At 39.6% G+C, this 20,316-nt stretch overlaps 1 protein-coding gene across 1 annotated transcript in view; it reads left to right on the forward strand.

The window, feature by feature from the left end:
* The window catches only part of gpc6a (glypican 6a), a 126,706-nt gene that overhangs the window by 95,341 nt on the left and 11,049 nt on the right, over positions 1-20,316 (forward strand). The window contains exons 4-7 of the mRNA XM_061670170.1: positions 1,357-1,522; positions 12,798-12,928; positions 14,341-14,484; positions 15,182-15,211. Coding sequence (XP_061526154.1) covers positions 1,357-1,522; positions 12,798-12,928; positions 14,341-14,484; positions 15,182-15,211 — 471 coding nt within the window. The remainder of the gene's footprint in view (positions 1-1,356; positions 1,523-12,797; positions 12,929-14,340; positions 14,485-15,181; positions 15,212-20,316) is intronic.

A 20,316-nucleotide genomic window follows, 5' to 3' on the forward strand; every position in this document is an offset into this window, starting at 1 on the left:
ACAATAACACACATTCGGAATGTACCAAATCAAAGACAAACCACAGCGATAACAACAAGACAAGATAAAGGTTAGACAGACTCTGATGTCACCAATACTATTATTAAAGTGCACAGTGGTTTCCATTATTCACCATTTCCTGTCACTTTAATCTTTAGTTGTTTTCGTGTCATTGGTTCATGATATGTACCGACAGATTTCTTTCATGATTCCAATAATGATCTAGATAGATAGATAGATAGATAAGCCTTTGAATGTAGGCGGTGGTCTCCATCTTATGACTGCCACTGTTTGATATGTTACCACTCTAACACACAAGCTCTCCAGAGTACTTGCTGGACAAAATCTAAAGTCAAGCATGAATACAGAGGCTGACAGGCCAATTATCAGATGTACTACTGGTTCTGCATCCCACCTCTGAAGGGAAGCAGATGTGAGAATCATGTCACTTTCACTCAACCCATTGCAGTAGCATGCAGGGTCCAATAACAAAAGGCACAGCCTTCACAGAAGATCAAGATGGACACAGTTGAAAACCTCATGTTGTCATGCTGTTTTGTCTGGTGCACTTTTACATTTCTATGCTGGGAACATGTGACATACTGTATGTACAGTTTTTAACAAATGTATTGAACCACCACCCAATGTAAGGTTTATGCACCAGCTCCCCTAAATTAACAGCATTCCCAAACTATTTGTGTTTATATTTTTCAAAATGGTAAAATGTTCAGAGGGCAGCACAATGGAATATTGGTTAGCACGTCTGCCTCACAGTCAGAGGCTTTTGGGTTAGAATTTAGGTGAAGGCCCTCCTGTGTGGAGTTTGCATTTTCTCCCCTTGCCCTGGTGCGTTTTCTGCAGGTACTCTGGCTTCCTTCGACAACTCATAAACATGTAGATTAGGTTAAATGAAGATTCTGAATTGTTTGTTTTGTTAATTGTGAATGGTTGTTTGTCTGTATTTGTCCAGCAAAATACTGGGGACCAGTTTCGTGTGTAACTCGTCTCTCGCCCAAACGAAAGCTAAGATAGGCGCTAGCTCACCCTGAAATCAATTGCTGTCAAACTGTTTGGAAAATGTATGGCTGGATTAAAAACTTCCAGAACTCAGTGAAAATGAAACAGCCAGCATTAAAGCACTTCATGATACTGGAGGGTCTCTGGGATAGATAATGGAGGTGGTCGTCTAATAAATTTGCTAAGCACTATATATTATAAAGAGTAATAATGTCCACAGTTGAAACAGATGACATTTGCCCCAAATTGAATTTGCATGCTTTCGCAGTGATTCTTTGCTTGATAGCCTTCTGTTTGTATTTAATATCTATTTTTTCTCTATATTTGGTTCATCTGCAGGTGAATGTTGCGCCCGCATGTGTCAGAGCCTTGACTAGGATGCTGTACTGCCCATACTGCCGAAGCATGCCAGGGCTCAAGCCCTGCCAAAACTACTGTCAGAATGTCATGAGAGGCTGTCTCGCAAACCAGGCTGACCTCGATCTTGAATGGAACACTTTTACAGGTAAATAAATGATTAAATCTGGTGGCTGTGCATCCGTGTCCTTTGTTTGCGTGTGTATCTGTGTGTAAGCAATGATACTTTTTCATGGCTCAGTCTCGGAATTGTCTCTGTGGGAATTCAGTCGGCTCTGCTCTGAAAGCTTTACAGAGACAAAACTAAAATCGTATTTATTCAGCCATTCCCTCGCTTTTTTCTGTGTGCAACTGTGCAATGGTGATTTCTATTGCAAGGACCCAGCCTGAGTACTTAAAGCTGGCTGTGGTCCCTGCTGTTCGGGATTGATAAAGGAGAGCAGATCCGAGGCAAACATATTTTCTGTCGAGTTTCCAGCAGAGCTTGGTGAGTAATAGAGCATTGCAGTTAGGCTGTAAGTATCTGCTTGCTGAAAGCCTCACTGTTAAATGCATACAAAGGAGGCACATTGAATGTTCCCTTTGGATTTTGTACAGGCTAATGCTTTGTCATGTACACCACCGTCACATAGCTGTTTTATTTTTTTTAAATGAGGTGATTTTTAGCGCAAGACATATCATAGCCCATATGTGTAAACCAAAGTGTGCTTCTAAGCCACTGGCTTACTTTTGACAGGTCTGCGTTCCAAAACGTCTCCAGACTATGTAGCATGTGTTCTCTCTGGTGGCGTGCGTGAAGCGTCAGATTATCACAGACCCCTGTGTACTGAATGAAATGTCTCTCTACTTTATGACATCTGTTAAAAAGTTAGTGTCTTGTTCACTCGAGAAGAGAAAAATGCATGGACGCAATGGGACATTATTCTTGACAGTAATGGGAAAACCGGCTGTTGTGACAGAATCTCAAATGTGTTTAGAGGAAGAAAACCCTTGAGATGTCAATGAAAATGTATTGATTGTAATTGTACCCAAGTTGTTGTTTTTTGTGGTTTGTCTTTCTGTTGTCTTGTTTGATGTGTCCTTTTTGCATTATGAGCAAGAAGGGCAGTGGCCCATCACATTGTGTTAAATTTTATCGTTCTGTTATGCCCCAATAATCATTTTATAGTCAATACAGACTGGTGATTCCATTGCAAAATGACTAATAGTGCTGTAATATTAGTCATTTTTGTTGTGACTGTTCCTACTTATTCTTCCCGCCCTATCTCTGCTATTTGGGACACAGAGGGTTGCTCGGCAAAAAGCATACATTTTGCTGAGCAACAAGTGCCCACACAAAAATGTTATGTGACCAAGAAAAAATTGCAACTGTATAGATTTACATTGATGTGCCTAGCGAGCTGAAACTTTTGTGCAGTTGCAAAGTCTTGGCTTAAACAAGCATTCATCCTAATGCAATTGTGCATCAAAAATGTCCATTACTCCTTATCATAATTAGTGTTAGAAACCAATTATTATACAGGAAATAGCTGAGAAAATCCATCCAGAATGACCTTTGATTCTAAGGTCATTCTGGATGTCTTCTTTTTTTTTTTTATATGCATTATCCTTTGCCAAAAATCTTGGATGAACTTACTAAGAAAATTGCAAAAATGATTGATCTGCCTTTCAAAATCCACTTCTAAATGCATCACAGGTCACCTCTCAGCGCAAGAGTATACTGTGTAGATCATCATGTGTAGACAATCTGGATCGTGACCAATTTAAATCATCACTTGGACCACATTTTTCTTCACAGGCTCTTAATGACATATATCTGTGGACTTTGTTTATGCTGAAATGTTATTGTCACAGTGAACTGCAGTAGAAAAGAGAGGCAAGTCTTTTGTTTATTTTTTGTATTATTATTTTGTTACTGCTTTTATGTCGACAGATCGTGTAATGTTGTGAAATAATACAGGGAAAAAGTATTGAACACGCCAACTGGTATTTATTTAATACTTTGTACAAAACCCTTTGTTTCCAATGACAGCTTCAAATACGCCTCCTGTATGGAGAAACTAGTCGCATGCATTGCTCTGGTGTGATTTTGGCCCATTCCTCTACACAAGCAGTCTTCAAATCTTGAAGGTTCCGTGGGCTTCTTTTATGGACCTTGCAGTTCAGTTCTTTCCTAAGATTTTCAATTGGATTCAAGTCAGGTGATTGGCTCGACCCTTCTAGCAGCTTTATTTTTTATTTTTTCAAACATATTGAGTTTCCTTGGTAGTATGTTTTGGATCATTATCATCCTGAAATGTCCACCCTAGTTTCATTTTCATCATCCTCGTAGATGGCAGCAGATTTTTGTCAAGAATGTGTCAGTAGATTTGCCCATTCATACTTCCTTCAATAATGTGAAGCTTACCAGTACCATTTTCTGAAAAGCATCCCCACACGTCCGAACTTTACTGTTGGTATGGTGTTTATAGGGTGATGTGCCCATTTCTCGTCCAAACGTGGAGTGCAGTATGGCATCCAAACATTTTATTTTGCTCTCATCTGACCCGACTATATTCTCCCAGTATTTAACTGGCTTGTCCAAATGTTGTTCAGCAAACTTTAAACGAGGTTTAACATATTTTTTTTCAGCAATGGTGTCTTTTGGGTTGAGCGTGCCTACAGGCCATGGCAGCGGAGTACATTACTCACTGTTTTCCTTGTGACAACAGTACCTGCTAATTCCAAGTCTTTTTGAAGCTCTCCACAGGTGGTCCTTGTCTCTTAGACAACTCTTCTGATTATTATTTGCACTCCTCTGTCAAAAATCTTGTGAGGAGCACCTGATCGAGGCAAATTTATTGTGGAATGATTGGCTTTCCACTTACGTATTATGGCCTCAACCGTGCTCACTGGAACATTCAGAAGCTTAGATATGCGCCTGTAACCAATGCCATCGTTATGTTTTGCAACAATTAGCTTGTTCTTGAGACAGCTCTCTGCTCTTACCCATCATGAGATGTGTCTTTACTCACACCTTGGCAATGAGACCTTTTTGTAGGCCATCAATTAGGACTAAACCAGCTGATATTCATATTATGCCACTTGCATGGGTGCGTGGGTGTGGTTTTCTAAGAGAGAAGGACCAAAAAGTATAAATAGGAAAGCACACATAACATAGGATCAATAAGTACACTTTACAAAGCAAATCTTTCAAAACATTATTAAGCCAGCACATTCAAGTAACCATTCAACATAGCACTTCCAGTTGTCTCTGTTTTTTGCACCACTTCTGGCAGAGTGACGCCCACTAACTTGATCAACACGGTGCCACACGGTGCAAATCACACAAATTAGACACCTCAAACAACATTATACATATGCATAGAAAATTAACATTAAGGCACTTTAATTATAAAGATTAATATATGTCATTAAACAAAAATTTACTTTGTGTCCGGCACGGTGACCGACTGGTTAGCACATCTGCCTCACAGTTCTGAGGACCGAGGTTCAAATCCCGGCCCCACCTGTGTGGAGTTTGCATGTTCTCCCCACGCTTGCATGGGTTTTCTCCAGGTACTCCGATTTCCTCCCACATCCCCCCACCAAAAAAACATACGTGGTAGGTTGATTGAAGACTCCAAATTGCCCGTAGGTGTGAATATGAGTGCGAGTGGTTCTTTGTATGTGCCCTGCGATTGGCTGGCGACCAGTTCAGGGTGTACAGCACCTCTCCCCTGAAGATAGCTGGGATAGGCTCCAGCACGCCCGTGACCTGAGTGAGGATAACCGGTACAGAAAATGGATGGATGGACTTTGTGGTCATTTCTATTAATTTATTTTCTTTTGCATCTTCTTTGTCTTGTGGCCCACGCCGGCCCTCCGGTCCGTCTGGCCACCGGGGAAATCCTCAGTTTCCCCGTCCGCCAGTCTGCGCCTGCTGGCTGGCACAAATAAGCAATGTTGTTCAGTATGTTAGTAATTATGTATAGTACATCTGGTGCAATTTCAATGTCAGGTTATTTTGGTGTTTGGTTTTATAGCAGCATTAGCATTGTGTGTGTGTGTGTGTGTGTGTGTGTGTGTCTGTGTGTGCGTGTAAAACGGTCAGATGAATATAAATTTATGGGGGTGCCAGAGACAGATTGAGAAAAAATGTTTTTAGTAACTTACACAACTTTAAACAATTCTGTCATATTGTGTCTCGTGGCAGAAACGTTAGGAAGCCAGTTGGTCATTTTCGTCTAGGAGAAGGAATGCCAAATATATCACTTCGTGTAACGTCACCAGACTACAAAGGCAGAAAGCTTTCACTATAAATTAAATGCTGCATATTAAATTTTTTTTATTGGAAGTCGTGTTGTTTTTCACTTTGATACCAGTATGCAGTATAATGAATATAATTTACACTTTCTATTTTACTGGGAAAGTGAGGGCATGCTGCAGAATCTGTTGGCAGCATTTGAAATAACCATTCTTACTTAGAATGTAATCTGATTTTTTTTTTCATCCAGTTATGTTGTGTTTGTAACCAATGACAAATACAACTAGTAAGAGTACATTATAGCCAGAGTCCAGTCATTAGGAATAAATGGGGAGACTGAAAAAAACTATTTTTACTTTCATTGAAGCAATTTTGACTTTTGTGATTTTTTTTCACATTGTTATGTGACTTACATACATGATCACATGCTGCAGACGAATGTCATGCAAATAGCTCTCTGAAATAAGAATCCCAGTACTGTACAGTTGTCTTCAATTGTCAAAAAAGTAATTGCCGTGTTAGATACAAGCAGAAAACTGACAAAGGCCCAGTACACACATCAAGACCATCGGGCTGTATTTGTCAAGAATTTGCCCCTTCCTGACCAAAAATATTTATGTGTGGGGAAAGCCGACGTCTCTGCCAGCAATGACACCCACCATGAATTGTGACGTGGAACAGAATGTAGCCAATCAAAGAAGTGCCCAAACTGAGAAACATGGAAACGACCCTCAACAAAATTATACATATCCTGCTTGATGTCGTTTTTTTTGGTATAGAAGTGGATTCACCAGATGGCAAAAAGTATTCCAGAGCAAGTCTTTTTATTGAGGACGTCACCATTCGACAACACTCCGCACTCCGGCGCATACCCGGAAGTGAGATCACGTGTGAGCACGCAAGATTTCTGCCTCGGAAGACTTTTTTCTTGTTCTGTGGTGGAACAGAATCTTTATATGAGGTGTTCTGTGTTGAGATTGTGGGAGCACACCACACACAATACGACCAAAACTGTTAAATGCCAGATTTTTTTTTCATGTGGGGTGTCTGTAGCAGATTTAAAAAAAATAATTAATTAAAAAGATTTTTAAAATTCTTATGCATACCAGCCCTAAACCTGAATTCACTTGCTTGTATGTGTGACATGCGTTTGCGTGTGCGCGTGCATGTGTGTGTGCGTGGGTGAGTGCACTTGTGCGTGTACGTGTGTTCGGTGTGTGATACCAGACCATCAATCAACTGCCATTGTGACAAATATATCCAGCTCTGCATTGTGACGGACACATCATTATCATTTGTCTTGTCAGTCCCTTGTTAAAGTACCTCAGAGAGACATGATGAGGCATACTGCTGCTCCCCCCCCCCCCTCACTGCATGAGAATCAGTTCTATTTCTGACAGACAAAGATCATTGTCGAAAGATGGTTGTCAAGTTTTGTTTAGTGTCTGGAGTTTCCCCACACTTGGAAGCGTGAGTTCAGTTCCCACTCAGTGCCGGTGTGAATGTGAGTGCGAATGGTTGTCCGTTTCTATATGTGCCCTGCGACAGTCTGGCGACCAGTTCAGGGTGTCGTCCACCTTTCCCCCGAAGTCAGCTGGGATCGGCTCCAGCGCCGTGCGACCCTAACCAGCATAAGCGGTGTTGAAAATGGATGGATGGATGAATTGAATACTTGTACAGTACAGTACAACAGTGTAGTACAGCCAATAGTTCAGCCTCGTACAGATGAAAAACCAGCATTTGAGCCCATTTTCCTCACCTGCCTTTTCTCACTCTGCCTTTTTTTTGCCATTTTTGCATTAGTTGTTTTTTTTTACGCGCCTGGCTTGTGCACCTTCCTGTAAATTGAGGAAGATGGAGTTTTCCTAAGACTTATCAATGCCATAGAAAACCAATGGAAAATATAGGACACTAAATCTGAAAAGAACTTCCGTTGCAGATATCTCGTCGCCAGTGAGACGTGTCCACCGTTCATCTTACAGGATACTTTGAAAATGCATTGTGTTTTTGCAATTTAATCAGAATACCATGCTGATGACTGAACGCATGTTTGGAGGTCCATCAATAGAAAAAAGGGTGTGCCTGCTGTATTGCCCAACTCCCCATGTGCCACACACAGTGGGTGAGTCACTTAATGGTCCTATGCCATAATTATTTTGTTTGTTGGGGTTTTTTTGTAATCTTTGATGTCCTATTATGCGGTTTTCAAGATAATTTAAGTTGAAAATGCACAGGATGTTGTTTTTCAAGGTATCATAGTTGGTCTTTTATGCCTTGCAGATGAGACAGCTGGACTTCTCATTAATATTCAATATGTAAATAAGCTTTGAACTGATTGGATCAGTTTACCTCAATTTGAATATGGCGTACACACCAAACATGTATTCGCTTCTACAACCGATAGCTGTATACATGTAGTACTTACCGATCTCGTTACTCACCATTCTCTAGGCCGGCTCATTTTTCAGCAGGAGTGCCCACAAATCGCAACGATCACCGTGTCCGCCATTGTTTGAGGATGTTGAGTGACAGAGTGTATTCTCAAAACCGATTGGCTGTCGCGATGCAGCGTCATGCGAAGTTGAGTTGAGTGGGCAGGTACTTGAATATTCATTGGCGAGTCGGAGCAGTGAAGTGAATCAGAACGTGCAATATGATGTTTCACCTTCACGGAGCAGGAGACTTTCTAAACTTAGTGAGGAAGAGGAAAAGTTCATGTCCACTGGAGAATCTGAAGATCCGAATTTAACAGAGAAAGCCCACATTTTGGGTTGCTCCACCCAGAGTGCGTGGCAAGAGGGTGCGTAAATGACAGGTTTGAGTTGACGGGAGACTGCACACTGCCAGAAAAGTGCGCAGCTGCATGCCTTTTCTGACTTCAGCACATGGGAGAATATGGCTCTGAGTGCACACAGCAGCGCACTTACAGCCACTGCCATCACATCACATCCCAGCCCCAACCCCACATAGATGGCTGCAACAATAAGATATCCAATCAAAGTAATGATCTTTGTCCGTCTTAGAATAAGTATTTGTTAAGACTATTGTTTTTTCATGTAGCATTTTGCATCTCACACATTATTTTTTTCTAATTAGAATATAGGGTTATGTTGCCCTCTGTTTCGTCCTTTGGCACTACAGTGTAAATGATCCTCATTGATTTCATTTGCTCATTTCTTTTTAATTACATGACTTGCTTCCAAGTGTAACCTTACCTCCCCACAACCCCCTAGACCCTGAGAACTGAAGCCAATATTGTCCCCCCTTCTAAGCAGGGCTCTGGATAGCTGTGAAAATATGAGGACAGACACCCTTCCTGGAGCTTTAAATGATGCTTGGCAGAGGAGGCTCACACTCGGCTTTACGGCACCATTGTATCTACAAAATTCATATATGGTCACATGGTATTATTCTATCATCATTAATATCATTTCATAGATATTAATAGTCAAAACTACAAGTAGAACCAAACAGAATTTGTAATATTATAAATAATACTATAATAGATAAATGAACATACAAACTAGTTTTCAGTAAAGAAGTGTGTAACATGACAGATAATTTAGATTAGTCTTCCTCTATTTAAAGTCAGAACAGCTGTTTTCATTATCGTGACCATTTTCTGTTACTGGTTTTGGCTTTGCAGGCTCCAACAATTGCTGCTTTTTCTGTATATATCTAACAGGGCTGTTCAAAGAATCAAAGAATAGCATACCACTTTATTCTGACAAGAGCTGCAACAGCTGCCACGCCGCACTTACTTAAAAAAATATATTTTGTGATTTTTAGCATTTGTTTGTTACCAACGCCACTTTTAGTTACTGTGCATAGTTTCTGTGCATGTGTGCATTTGGCCTTGGTGGCTCCCGTAGAGACGGCGATTAAGTTAATCCAATCACAATTAGGAATCACTTAATCTGAGATACAAATTGCCAATAAAATCGAAATATATTAGATAATGTGAGTTTAACAGGAGTGTATTTTTGAGGTGAAAGACAAGTGATGAATGAGTGTAATTACAGAATCCTGTTTTTGGCTACTCTTACTGAATATCTGGACAAACTGTAGCAGAAAAGCTAAACGGTAGAAGAAAACAGCAGTACCAGTTTAGCAGCCAGATGAGGTGGCTGGGGCATCTGATTCAGATGCCTTCCGGACGCCTCCCTGGTGAGGTGTTCCGGGCACGTCCCACCGGGAGGAGACCCCCGGAACGACCCAGGACCCACTGGAGAGACTACGTCCGTCGGCTGGCCAGGGAACGCCTCGGGATCCCCCCGGAAGAGCTGTATGAAGTGGCTGGGGAGAGGGAAGTCTGGGCGTCCCTGCTAAAGCTACTGCCCCCACAACCCAACCTCAGATAAGCGGTAGAAAATGGATGGATGGATAAAAGTAAAAGCAAATGAAATGCTCATAATCCAGTAAACATACAGTATTTTTCACTCAGCTGAGCCTGTCGCCGATTTTTATAGTGCTTGTCTTCATTTAGGGTAACAAGAGAGCTGGGGCCTATGCAGTTGACTTTGGATACACCCTAGACTGGTTACCAGTGAATTGCAGGCAAGATTTTGGTCATTGGGCCTTAATAGAATGAATCAAAGAACTGCCTCCAATATTCCTCAGCGCTCTTTGAATTCCCCTGAGACTTTTCTATCACACAGTTCGAGCAACTGCAAACATAACATAGGCGGCTAAAAGCAGCATCGGTTTGGTCCCCTGCACTGACTTCCAGCCAACTCCTGATGGAAATCAAAGCCACCATCACGTTCGATTTCAGATTGCAGGGTAAACAAACAAGAGTTCTCTTTAAAGATGTAGCTACTAAGAGACAGAGGAGGGGATCCTATCATGACTCTCATTCCTCTGTTCAACATAAAGCCGTTCCAAAAGCATTACTGTACTTCAAAATCCATCCAGGCTGTGTCATATGCATTTGATTCTAAAGAATAGAATAATCTCACAAATTCATGTACAGTACTGTAGTTGAGACAGCATATCCTCAAACATAGGTCAAACACAATCCGTTCCATGTTGCTGGTCGGATGTTTAAATATTTCCTTTTGAAATTAATTATATTCGGAATAATTTCTTCCAGAGTAAAAACTGTTGGAATCATTAAACCTTTATTAACTATACAGGCAATTATCAGATTAATAACTGTCATGAAAGTACAAGCAGATTGAAATTACATTATATTAATATTATTAAATTTATTGTATTATACACAACATATACAGTCCAAAACTATTGCTTTTCCTTATAAACTTTGATTTAAGATGAACTAAGATGATTACATCATCAAAATCATTTAATGTACATATAAACATATAGTTTATGAAAATAATCATGATGAAGGCCAACACCTTAGTGACGAATTAAGAGGCTATTAACAATCACTTCTGACCTTCATGGCATTTTGCAGTATGTCAAATATGGCTTTCATCCCCTCTTCAAACACAATCAATTGTTCACCATTCCTCTGTATGAACGTATTAATAACATGTTTCATAGAAAATGAGGCGTGGTAGTCAGGTGGGTAAATTTTTTGTTTGGATATTGATTGAAATCACAAAACATTATTTGGAATGTTGTTGTGAAGAATGGATGGTTCACTGAGAATGTTTCCTGTGCAATGTGCAAATACTGCATGTTGTTGATTGGATCATATACCAAGTGCTTTTTATGTAAAATCAGTGTTGGCGTTATGAGGGGGGATGCGCGTGTTAGCCCCCACAAATGACTTACTGTAATTCTTGCAGATTGATTTCCGCATATACTGGATTTTCCAGATCAGTTTTTAATTGATTGCACCATAAATGCCTCTAAAAATGTTTGAAAAGAGTTCCTATGGATGATAAAGGCGTTTCTGTAGGTGGCATTGTGTGCGAGACATGGACTTTGGCGGGCACACCGCTGGCTGTCATAACAAACTGCGATCAATTGTCACCGTAACTTTTGTGGACGTCTGTTTTTATGCCCACTTACACCTCTGAAAATATCAAAACAATCAACCTGATATTTGAGATTTTATGGACATGTTGAGCTTTTTCTCTATCGTGAGAGAGGACAATGCTCTAATGCCATGTATAATTAATCCATGTATATGATTGGTTCATGAGACTTGCAAGGATGTGGCAATCGCCCATCGTGTTTGTATAATTTTTATCGATGACACACTAATAAATTAGCGATTTTTCAGCATATTAAATTAGCGATTGAACATAATTTTGGGGTGCTAGCTGTTGTTCATATGAAAGTGCAACGATATAGGACAGCAATATAAGGTATAATACCAATGTGAAAAAAGCAGTGTTTGGAAACTCAAGCAAGCTGTCATTTGTATTTATTACCTAAAAAGTTGTCATTTTGGAGGTGAGGAGATTCCCCCCACCAGCTACGATATAGAAAATATGAGTTAATACTACTGCTTTATAATATAGTGAATTCTTCTTTTCACACTAGCTGCAGTATATAGTGAATTGGGTCTCCACTTCTGCCACTAAGGTCACACCAAGCCATGGGGCTCATGTCGAAGTTGGCGATGAAAAAGGGGCGTTCCAAAGGCAATTAGTTATTTATCAATTCTTCCAAAATGGACTGATATTATTGGAAATGACTGACAGCTTCATTTTATTGAGGGGAAAAAAATAGATAAAATGTGCGTGTGTGAGTGTGTGTCTCTTTGTGTGTGCATGTGTGTGTGTGTGTGTCTCTTTGTGTGTGCATGTGTGAGAGTGTGTGTGTGCGTGTGTGTGCATGTATGGCCGCCATGACATACCTGTATTTTAAGGGTTAATGTTGTGTGTGACTGTGTGCGTGTGCCCGCCTTGGCATGATATAATGTAAAAAAAAAAAAAAAAAAAAAGTACCGTAAATAGACACTCATTGTACCTACTGTATCTATAAATAGTTTTCTTAAATTTACTGTATGTGTGTCTGAGATGAAGGTAGGTATCGTTTTGGTTTTTTGGCACTTGCCAGCCTTAGAGAGTACATCTGCCTTTGTTTGCTTAATTGGAATGATGTCATAAAGGTTTGCTGGGGCAGGAGCATCCCATGGGTTTTGCATTGTCAATTTTACTGCTTCAACGTCCAAAGACTACGTACGGGCTGACGTTTGTCGTGGATAGACAAATGTTTTATGTGTCTTTAATTTACAATTTTTTTTGTGTTTTGACAGATGCCATGTTGCTGGTGGCTGAGAGGCTGCAGGGACCTTTTCACATTGAAGCAGTCATTGAGCCAATTGACCTCAAGATCTCTGAGGCCATCATGACCATGCAGGACAACAACAAGATACTGTCAGCAAAGGTAAATTTCTGGATTTTTTTTGCTTAACTTTGTATGAAATACAAAATGTGTTTTCCACAGTTCATTTCATTTAAAAAAATAAAATAAAATCTAAAAGTACCTAATTCTCATAATGCAAGTAAAACACTGCTTTACTTTATCTTGGAATGGTAAAATAGTGGATGATTTGAACCTGGGACAGACAATACATAATACATCAAAAAAAAAAAATTATTTTCTATCAGCTGATTTATTTTTAGATGAGAGAAATAGCACAAATGCCTTCAAGATTCACTTTTAAATGAGATGACTTCTATTTAACCTGCAAATATAGAAGCTAATTTATTCTTAAACTTCTTTCGGGTTCAAATTGCTCATCCATCTTTGGAATAGAAAAATTCAAAGCTGCAAATAAAAAAATCAAAAGGCCAGTTTCATTTCAACTTTTACTCTCTGGTGTATTTAAGCCCATCTCCCGGAGATTCACACAGGTCAGTATGAATAAGAGGTCCCATTCTTCCCCATATCACAGTGGCTGCAATTTATAACTTCAGCCATTGTCTATGCACCTGAGGCTCCCTTCCCGAAAGGTTGTGCTTGGCTAAAAGATTGCACTGAGATTACGATCTCTCAGAAATTCACATTGCATTGTTCCGTCATTCCAGTGGCACTGACCTGTGTAAAATCACTTTGTCAGTGTGATGCACAGGATATAAGAAATTGTAATCATGAAGAAGGATTGATAAATATTAGACAAAACAGAGCCCCTGTCATAACAGCCCTGTGGCTCCAGAAGACATTGAATTGGGGGCCAGCAGAGAGGCCACAAAGGCTGATGGGTTTTGCTATTTGAATTTGTTTGTTCGGATCTGAACGCCCCGCAGAGGCTACGTTGTCAACAGTTATCAAACAATCTAGTCTCACAATGCACCATGAGAAATTCAGACTGATTGATGGCTGGTTCAACTATTTATTGTTTTCCACTTCTTCTTCCTCTCCACTGTACTTTTGGCTATACTTTTGCATTGCTCTAAAACCTACTCTCCAGTCCTCGTCCAATAGTTATACATTCAGAGTAGTTTTCTTCCCAAAAGGTGAAGTCATGGATGCCTCATTTTCACCAAGCAGGGCAGTATGGTATAATGAGCAATATTTTCCTATTATCATTTGAGCATGACTCTCGTATAATGTTACACTATTGACACAGCATATAACACAATTATCTCTCTCCTCAGAGGTGTAAATGCAAGGTAGAGTTCACCAATATAAACCATACTGTACCAAACAACCACTGTGGACAAATCCTTTTCAAGTCTTCATATTCACATTGGCTTCCTGCTGTAATAAGTGAATTTATTATTATCAGTGTCTTTTGGACTTGTTTTGGATTTATGTAGTTATATCTCCTCAGTTATTGTGTTTTCTCTTTTTAGTTTTTCCAAAGTTGTGGTCCACCAAAACCTTCAGGCATAGGCAGGTCTGCACGTGGCATTTCGGATGTGTTTAGTGCTCGTTTCAGACCTTATACTCCTGACGAAAAGCCAACCACAGCCATAGAGACAAGCCTGGATCGACTGGTATGTATTAGGACAAGATAATTATACTTAAATTCTAATTAAAGACTTTTTATTGTAGTGATGTAGAACTGACCTACATCACACTGATAGGTTTTTCTCATGTGCATGTGCATTGTCCATTTCTGAATCACAAAAAAAAAAAAAAAAAAAAAAAAAAAAAAAAAAAAGAATCTGATAAATCTGCAGTGGTTGTACTGTAAACTGCAACTACGGTAACTTGTTGCAGTATCACTCATTTGACAGTATCTGAGGGTGCTTATAATTGGAAGCAGGGAGAAAATATATGAAAATGGTCTTGTATGTTTTTAGACTAAAGTTTGCATTCAAGAAGCAATTTTTTTCTGAGGCCTTTGCCAAACCTCTCCACCACATATCGTAAATTTCGCTAAATAATTTTCATTTTCAACCAAATGACACAGCCATTTTGCGTAAATATAAATGTATGCTAGACAGGGTGCTCAGATGTTTATTTCTCTCCCTTAATGCAAAAAAAGAGCATTAATCAAATCTGATGGCAGTAGATCTGATAACTACTTCACAGTTGAGTTGAGGTTGTTCTATTGATTTATTAAGTAGCTCCATTTATCATTTAACGTTAAGGTCCACAAACTTGAGTATCTATTTCCATTATTGTCTCTTCAACCTGTGTCCAATTAAATCTTTGTCTTCTTCATTTTTCTGCTCCTTCTTCACCTAGAGGGGTGTCTGGATGACAATGCAACACAGTGTAAGACATCCCTTCTTCTTACCTTCCTGTTTTACCTTTTTTGTGCACCCACATTGGGTCAGTTATGGAAAACATGCTGGGCTTGGGACAGATCACAGAGCATACCTTCCTCCGTCAACCTGCACTCACACTGCTCGGGGCTTATTCTGGCATGTGCCAGCTCTTCATCATACAACACGTAACACTGCAATCATACTTTGTGGCCTATTTTGAGTTTGTTTCTATTATGCAAAGGGGCTATCATTTATAACTGGCAAGACATGATGAAATATAACAAAGCTCATGCCGGTGAATGAGAAATCATGGTAGGCCTCTTCCAAGCATGCTGAGGACAGCAAAGTGTTTCAATGTGAATCCAGATCAGAGCGCTCATACTACGCAAATGAATCAGACTTAAGTGTCAAGCTTGCTGAGGCCCTGTATGAATTGTTGAGTGTCAGTCTATTGCGCTCAAGACTACTCTATCAGAGACCAAGACCAAGACCAAAATTGACCGAGACCAAGACAAGACCAAGTCTTTTGGGAGTCGAGACCGAGTCAAGACCAAGACCGAGACAAGCTGCGACTGTGACGAGAGCACTCTCTCTTTCATTTAAATTTTATTTTAAATACATTTAACAGACAAAAACACAGTATTTGCAATTATTTCAAAGACACAACCTGCAAAAATATAAAATATTTAAATTGAAGATTTAAAGAAGAGCTTGGTTGGACTTATAAAACCAGAGACTGCAGCATTTCGTGACCTTAAAGTGCACGGGGGGATCTCATTCGGTACAAAGAGTGAAAAAAATAGCCAATTCAGTCTGACTGTAATAAATTGCAGTCTTATAAGTATTATACAGTACATGTCTGTTAAAATTAAGATAATTTACGGTGGAATTAAAGCCTCTTCTAGAAATATTAATCTCAGAAAAACAAATTTAGATTCACTCGTGTCATTTACAGCAAACGTTAGCTTAACTGTGTTTGTGTTCTTTCGAGATGCCGGCTTAAAGTTCGACGTTGTCCCCGGTTAAGACTGTAGAATTTCCAGACCGCAGTGTTTTCTTTCGAATGTTGTTTTACATATGAAGTCATTGCCAAATTAAATTTCCGTTGAGTTAGTGGAAATGTCGTGCTGAGGAACAACGCCACAAAGGGTGCAGTCATTACGGGGAGATGGGGGGTTTAGTAACACATGAATTGAAGGTGTTTGTTGTTTTTCCAAATTCTTCTCATTATCACATTAATGAAGTTGAAGAATCAGATCAGTGCTGCTCTTGACTGGTTGCCACAGAAAATCCTGAGTCTGGCCAGTCCGGGAACAAGACAAGACCAAGACATTTGGGACTCAAGTTCGAGACAATGCCAAGACCTACAAAATGTGGTCTTGAGATCGGTCTCAAGTGCACCATAGGTCACCTATCATGTGGCCTATAATCCACTTAATATTGAGTATCTTAAATTTGACACGGTATTCAGTACGTCTTAGCTTTCATTACTATTTTTAAATGCTACCACATTTACAGTTTTGGATTTGAGAATGAAAAAAATCATTTAAGATTTGATCCAAAATTTTGAGGGTTCCGAAACTTGGGATGTCCTGTTGACTATGAACCTCTGATTTTGGTGGTGATAGAAGAGTGGTTAGCACTGCTGCCTGACAGTAAGTAGTCACCCCACTGTGTGGCCTTTCTGTGTGGGGTTTGGACATTATCCTAATGCTTGCATGGGCTTTTCTGCCCGGTGCTCTTTCTTTCCCCCCCTCCAACAAAACCAATGTCCTTGAAAGTTAGTCTATCCAGAACCCTTGACCAAGGTTCTGACAAAAGATCAGAATTTGATCTCTGAATACAGTACCACACAATTGTAGCCACCCATTCCTCAGGGATGGGATAATTTCAGAGGTCAAATTTCATTGCACATTGTTCATGTGTCAAATAAAGTTCCATTAGCGTATCTTTAAAGTTAGAGCACAGCACTCCAGAGTTGGCTGTCAGACGGTGGCTCTCAGAGGGGAGCAACCGACACAGGAAATTGAGATTATACCACCTCCTATATTCAGTAGAAGTGTGGGAATGAATTAGGTCAACCACATACAGTATAGGTAGGGCCATGAATATGTAGATTTATGGAGGTCAGCGTGACAATTTGGAATTAGATCATGTTAGTAACAGAAAGACTTGGGTGAAGTGAACTTTTTAACCTTGCATATGATCTCAGTTTCAGGCAGTTTAAATAATTATATTTGATTTTGGAGTGTGTCTTACTTGAAATCTCAGATGTTCATGTTGATAGAATTTAGCTGAATGAAATTGCTGCTCCACATGTTTGCTTTTGATTTAGAAAAGATCACATTATATTTGGAGTAGACCCATTCCTATAGGAGCAGTGTAGAATTTAGGATGGCTTAATGGAAGAAATGGAATACAATATCCATCATCATGTTCTCAGTAGTCTATAATCTCCTTAAGATATCAATCATTATGTTGTCATTTAGTTCGCTCGTGCAACAGAGACAAGCTGTTGGAGCCCATTCAGTGAGTAAACCTCTTTCCCCAATGCCTGAAGAGACAAAGTACTGTGCATTTACCTTCCTCTCAAGTGTTTCCGCCAACATGCGGGCCATGGATATCAGTCCAATGCGGCACTTGACCGCGTGTTTACATAGTTTCCCTGGAGGGAAATTAAATTCTGAGTCTAATATACAGTGTTCGTTGCATGCATTACACAAAGAACTAGACCATACATTTGACACGTCTGACAGTGCTTTGGAAGCAAACGAGCATCCTTCCAACAGACAGACTAAACTTCGGTGGGGTTTTTCTCCTACAAGGAGATTTGAATTTTTGGATCTGCGAAGTGAGTCACTGGAGGCCCATTAATGATTGAAGTCAATATCGTACTAAGAGGACAAAGAAGAAAATAAATATCCGATAAGCCTTTACGAAACTCTTTTGCAGGGAACAGGGTACATTCTTAACTTTATTAAGTGAGAACAGAAATGGTAAGAGTAATGTCTTTGAGACATTATTGCTGTTCAATGGAAGTGTAGACAGAACTGACAATTACTGAATGACCAATGGCAACATAGCCAAATTGCTTAAAACCATTAGCTGTGCCTTAGATGGATTGAGCTTCAGTCCTAATTAAACTCATAGAATGCCTGCAGATCAGTTTTTCCATTTAAGAGTCCCAAACTAGGTGAAAATTGGGGGGAAAAAAGAAAGTAAGTGTTAAGACCAAAGTGTCACTGATTTGCTAATTAAGTATACTGTACTGACAGTACTGTGCATGCTGATCAGTATTCAAGTCGAGATAACATGCAGTGTGAGTGTGTTGTTGGGGTTACGAAACATGACAATGTGCTGAGGGAGAAGAGAAAAAACACCTAGTGGCATCTTGGCTGCGATATCAGGAAGTATGTGAGCTCATTGTAGATGAAAGAAAAAAAAGAATGTTAATCATATTTAATACAAGAAAGAAGAAGAAATATTGTGGTTGCCAAATCCCTTCTTAATCATTCATGTAAAAAAATGTATTTTTACAAATTTATGTATTCTGGCTGCATGTCTCTAAAAGCCATTTTAACAAGAGTGTATTTCTTCTAATTCCAACAGTTAAGGTTGGGCATTTTTACATTTTATGTCCACTTTAGAGGAGTTTTTATGTTCGTCCTTCATTTCTTTTCACAGTTGCTTAAAAGAACTGCCTGCCCTTCCCATTAAACTCATTTCCAATAGATTTCAAATGAATTAGCATTGCAATCTTCAACTGACAGAAAGAAACTGGGGCAAAAAAAAAGTGTTGAGCTTTGCCTACATTGTCTACCTCAACTGATTCACACCCACGCAGTTGAATGAAGACAAAATACTACATAGGTGTGTAGACACCAATTATAGAGAAACCGCTTCTTCATTGTCGGGCACAGCAGGATTTGTCAAAGTCTCAAGCCATTGAGTTTGTTGTATAGTTTTGAAATTCACTCTACTTTGTTTGCTTGCGTATATTAAGACAGAGGCTGATGCTATTCAGTCATATTTATAGTCTTGTGCCATAGGAGCCAAGCATGTTTTTATGTTGACAGAATCATAACATTCTGACTGAGTTAGCACAAAAAACTGCGTAATAGATTTTCTGTCTCATCTGCTCAAGCGTAATGGCATTCGTTCACACCCACTGTTATCATTTTTGTGTTGTCATTTCTGTGTGGCTTCTGTTTCAGCTTTCAAAAACCTCACTGAGACAAACAAACTTAAAATGTTACCAAAAAGGAAGCACTATTTTGTAGACGACATAGGCTGCTGCAGTTGTTTTTCTCTCCTCTTCCACATCTATACAGCTCTTCTTATGCATAGAGATGCTACATAATAAAAGTTTAAATAGTAAGTCTTAGACTCGTGGAGTCTAAAATCTTTTGCTGACAATAGATACTTAACATTATGTCTGACAGAAAAATATGTACCAAACAGGTTGAGGCGTAGGGTTAAGTCTATTTTAAACAATCATTTTAGTGGGCTATACTGAGAAATTAAGTAAGTCTGCACTTTCTGTCAGAAATAAATGGGCAAAACTGCTTTTTATGCTCCCAGAAATACTGAATACTGATTTAATAAAAATACAGGCAACTAGGTTGATGAGACTTTTTTTTATGACCAACTAGAGTTGAGTACAGCACACATCCATAAATTGCACCATATAGTAAATACTCCTCTTTGCATCTTGGAGAGCTATAGCAGCTGACCTTCCATCTTCCTATGACATTACAACTTTCCAACTAAATGGGGAGCAATTTAAAATTTGGACCCAAACAGGTGATCCATCAAACATGTTTGCCTTAGCCCTGAGGAGCTTGTCAGCCAGGATGCCACTGCCTGTTCATCATCCAGCTGTTGGCACACAGTTGCCCTGTAACAAAGTACGCATCCAACCATTCAACCTGGCAAAGAAGGTGACAACTTCACTTTGCCAGAGTAAAGGCTTTTCCTCATCTGCATGGGTCAGCAGGCAAGTTGAAATAAGCGACACCGTGACTAAGGAAATCCGATTTAGAAAACTATAACTACTATGCACTAAATTACTCTAATTCTTTGTGTACAAAGCTAACCCAGTAATGCCATGAG

The sequence above is a fragment of the Phycodurus eques genome, chromosome 2 (genome assembly GCF_024500275.1).
Source record: "Phycodurus eques isolate BA_2022a chromosome 2, UOR_Pequ_1.1, whole genome shotgun sequence".
NCBI classification, from domain to species: domain Eukaryota; kingdom Metazoa; phylum Chordata; class Actinopteri; order Syngnathiformes; family Syngnathidae; genus Phycodurus; species Phycodurus eques.